Source organism: Mus pahari, chromosome 12 (genome assembly GCF_900095145.1).
Source record: "Mus pahari chromosome 12, PAHARI_EIJ_v1.1, whole genome shotgun sequence".
Taxonomy (NCBI): domain Eukaryota; kingdom Metazoa; phylum Chordata; class Mammalia; order Rodentia; family Muridae; genus Mus; species Mus pahari.
In genome coordinates, this window is record NC_034601.1 from 12,802,847 (window position 1) to 12,805,603 (window position 2,757).

General features: G+C 42.8%; 1 protein-coding gene across 3 annotated transcripts in view; it reads left to right on the forward strand.

The window, feature by feature from the left end:
• Mapk1 (mitogen-activated protein kinase 1) overlaps positions 1-2,757 on the forward strand; it is a 58,981-nt gene that overhangs the window by 48,579 nt on the left and 7,645 nt on the right. For all 3 annotated transcript variants that reach the window (XM_021208917.1, XM_021208916.1, XM_029544258.1), the window contains exon 7: positions 473-582. In XM_021208917.1, coding sequence (XP_021064576.1) covers positions 473-582 — 110 coding nt within the window. The remainder of the gene's footprint in view (positions 1-472; positions 583-2,757) is intronic.

Below are 2,757 nucleotides of genomic sequence, written 5' to 3' on the forward strand. Positions count from 1 at the left end.
GTTGTGAGCCACCATGTGGTTGCTGGGATTTGAACTCAGGACCTTCAGAAGAGCAGTCGGGTGCTCTTACCTGCTGAGCCATCTCACCAGCCCTTGTTATGGGGTTTTTTTTTGGGGGGGGGGGGTTGTGGGGTTGGGTTTTATGGGTTTGGTTTGGTTTTTAAGATTTATTTTTATGTGCATTGGTGTCTTGCCTGCGTGTATATCTGTGTAAGGATGCCAGATCCCCTGGAAGTGGAATTACAGGCTGTCATGAGCTGCCATGTGGGTGCTGGAAATTGAACCTGGGTTCTTTAAACCAGCAGTCAGTATTATTAACCACTAAACCATCTCTCCAGCCCCATTCATATATAGTTTTTAAAGAGAGACATATAGTGGTGCCCTAGAGTCTTGAGGGTCAGCTCAAAAGAAAATGGAAAGCATTTGCTAACAAATCCTGCTTCTCACCACTGCAAAATCCTTTCTCTTGTAGCTCTGGATTTACTGGATAAAATGTTGACATTTAATCCTCACAAGAGGATTGAAGTTGAACAGGCTCTGGCCCACCCATACCTGGAGCAGTATTATGACCCAAGTGATGAGGTAAGAGCTTATGTTCCTGGCTGTTGTCAGGAATGTTCAGTAGTCAACAGAAGCTTTAGCCATGTCCTTGTCAAGATTTTCCTAAGGAACATTATGGCATGCCTTCCTCCTCTTCCTCCTCAGCTTGGAGTTCCTACCTATAGGCCCTTGGTGTTTGCCTCAGAAGTGTTTAATTTCAGAGGATTAGAGTCCATGACCTCATGGTAGGGGCATGGAAACGGATAGATAGAGCATGGCACTAGAGCAGTAGCTGCGAACTCAAAATGACATAAGTCTCCTGCAGCCTCAAAGGCCTCTCCTGTGCCACACTTCCTCCAACAAGGCCACACTTACTAATCTTTCCCAAACAGTTCACCAACTGGGAACCAAATATTAAAGTAGACCCAATTTTTTGTATAGTACCACAGCTAGAAATTGCCGTGGTCCATGGCAGAAAAAGCCACGTGAACTGGCCCTGAGGAAGTGAGAGTTAGGCAGCCAGGGGCTCACACTGTGACTTCATGACTTTTAACAAGTGTACCAGCCGGGCGTGGTGGCGCACGCCTTTAATCCCAGCACTTGGGAGGCAGAGGCAGGTGAATTTCTGAGTTCGAGGCCACCCTGGTCTACAAAGTGAGTTCCAGAACAGCCAGAGCTATACAGAGAAACCCTGTCTCGAAAAACCAAAAAAAAAAAAAAAAAAAAACACAAGTGTACCATTCCCTGGAGACAGGACATAAGAGCTTGTGGTAAGCATTGATGAGGTAGGTATTGCACCAGAGGTCGGTGTAATAGCTCCTCAGGTTTACACGTGCCTCTTACCATGCTTTCTCCAGAGTAAGCCCAGTGCATCCTCTGGGTCCTCTGCAGGCTTCATATTAAACTTTATTCCAGCAAGGATAACAAAGGAAAATGCAAAGTGAATTAAAGTGTTGGGGACTTCTGTGAATAGAAAATGAAGCCTGTTCTTAAAGTAGGAAGAAGCAAGTAGAATGTATTCAAATGTAGATGCAAAAGCTAAAAACTGTAGAAATCAAGATGAAGCTCTTTTTTAACTGGTGTTCCTTCCACATCCAAGACTACCCCTCAAGCACTTAAAGGAGCTTGCAAAATACTTACAATGTAGGTGATGACATAGAAATTGGTTGGGGACTGGTGAGATGGCTCAGTGGGTAAGAGCACCCGACTGCTCTTCTGAAGGTCCCAAGTTCAAATCCCAGCAACCACATGGTGGCTCACAACCATCTGTAACAAGATCTGACTCCCTCTTCTGGAGTGTCTGAAGACAGCTACAGTGTGCTTACATATAATAAATAAATAAATCTTTTAAAAAAAGAAAATATGTAATTTGTTTTAAAAAAAAAGAAAAGAAATTGGTCGGAACTTAAGATTTCAGGCTCTTCTCAGCCCTTTGCACTGGGTATTTATTCCGTAAGGTTCTGCTGTTATGCTCAGCAAACTGAGGCAGTATATGCTATGCAGAGGGTACTTTATAGTCCTGTATACACTCTGAAGGACGGTTGTTTTCTTGCAGATAGGAATTCTTTTCAGTGTTTGAGTCTGTGTATGAGGATTAAGTACTACATGAGGTCTGGAGGTCTAGGCATATGCTGATAGACAGCTGGTATCATTGTCCACCTTAGGCTTGTAACATTTTAGTTGTAGGAATTTTAAAAACCAAAATATGGGGCCGGCAAGATGGTTCAGTGGGGTAAATGCTCTTGCGAAGCCTGACAGCTTGTTTATTTCCTGAAACCCATATGGTGGAATGAGAGAATGACTTGTGCAGTTGTTCTCTGTCTTCCCTGCTTTTATACTTCGGTATACATGCTCCCACTTACGTACACACAGAAGTATTGTAAAACGTGTTGTGCATGCAGTTGTGGTCTCAGTCCCTAGAAATGCATAAGACAGCATGGTGATCATGCATGCTGTAATCTTAGTGCTCTGGAGCTGCGAAGATACATAGAGGTGGGATACAGGAGTCTCTGACTCAGACAGACAGATAGCACCTGTAAACAAAGTAATCAGGAGGCTAAGGCAGAAGAATTGTAAATGTCAGAACCAAACTGGGCTATGCGCAAAATACAACTATGTCAGAAATTCTTTAAATTAAGTTGAAGAAAATATTTCCTTCCCAGTTTAAAATTTTTCTAGATATATATTATTCTGTTCAGCTTCTTTTTTTTTTTTTTT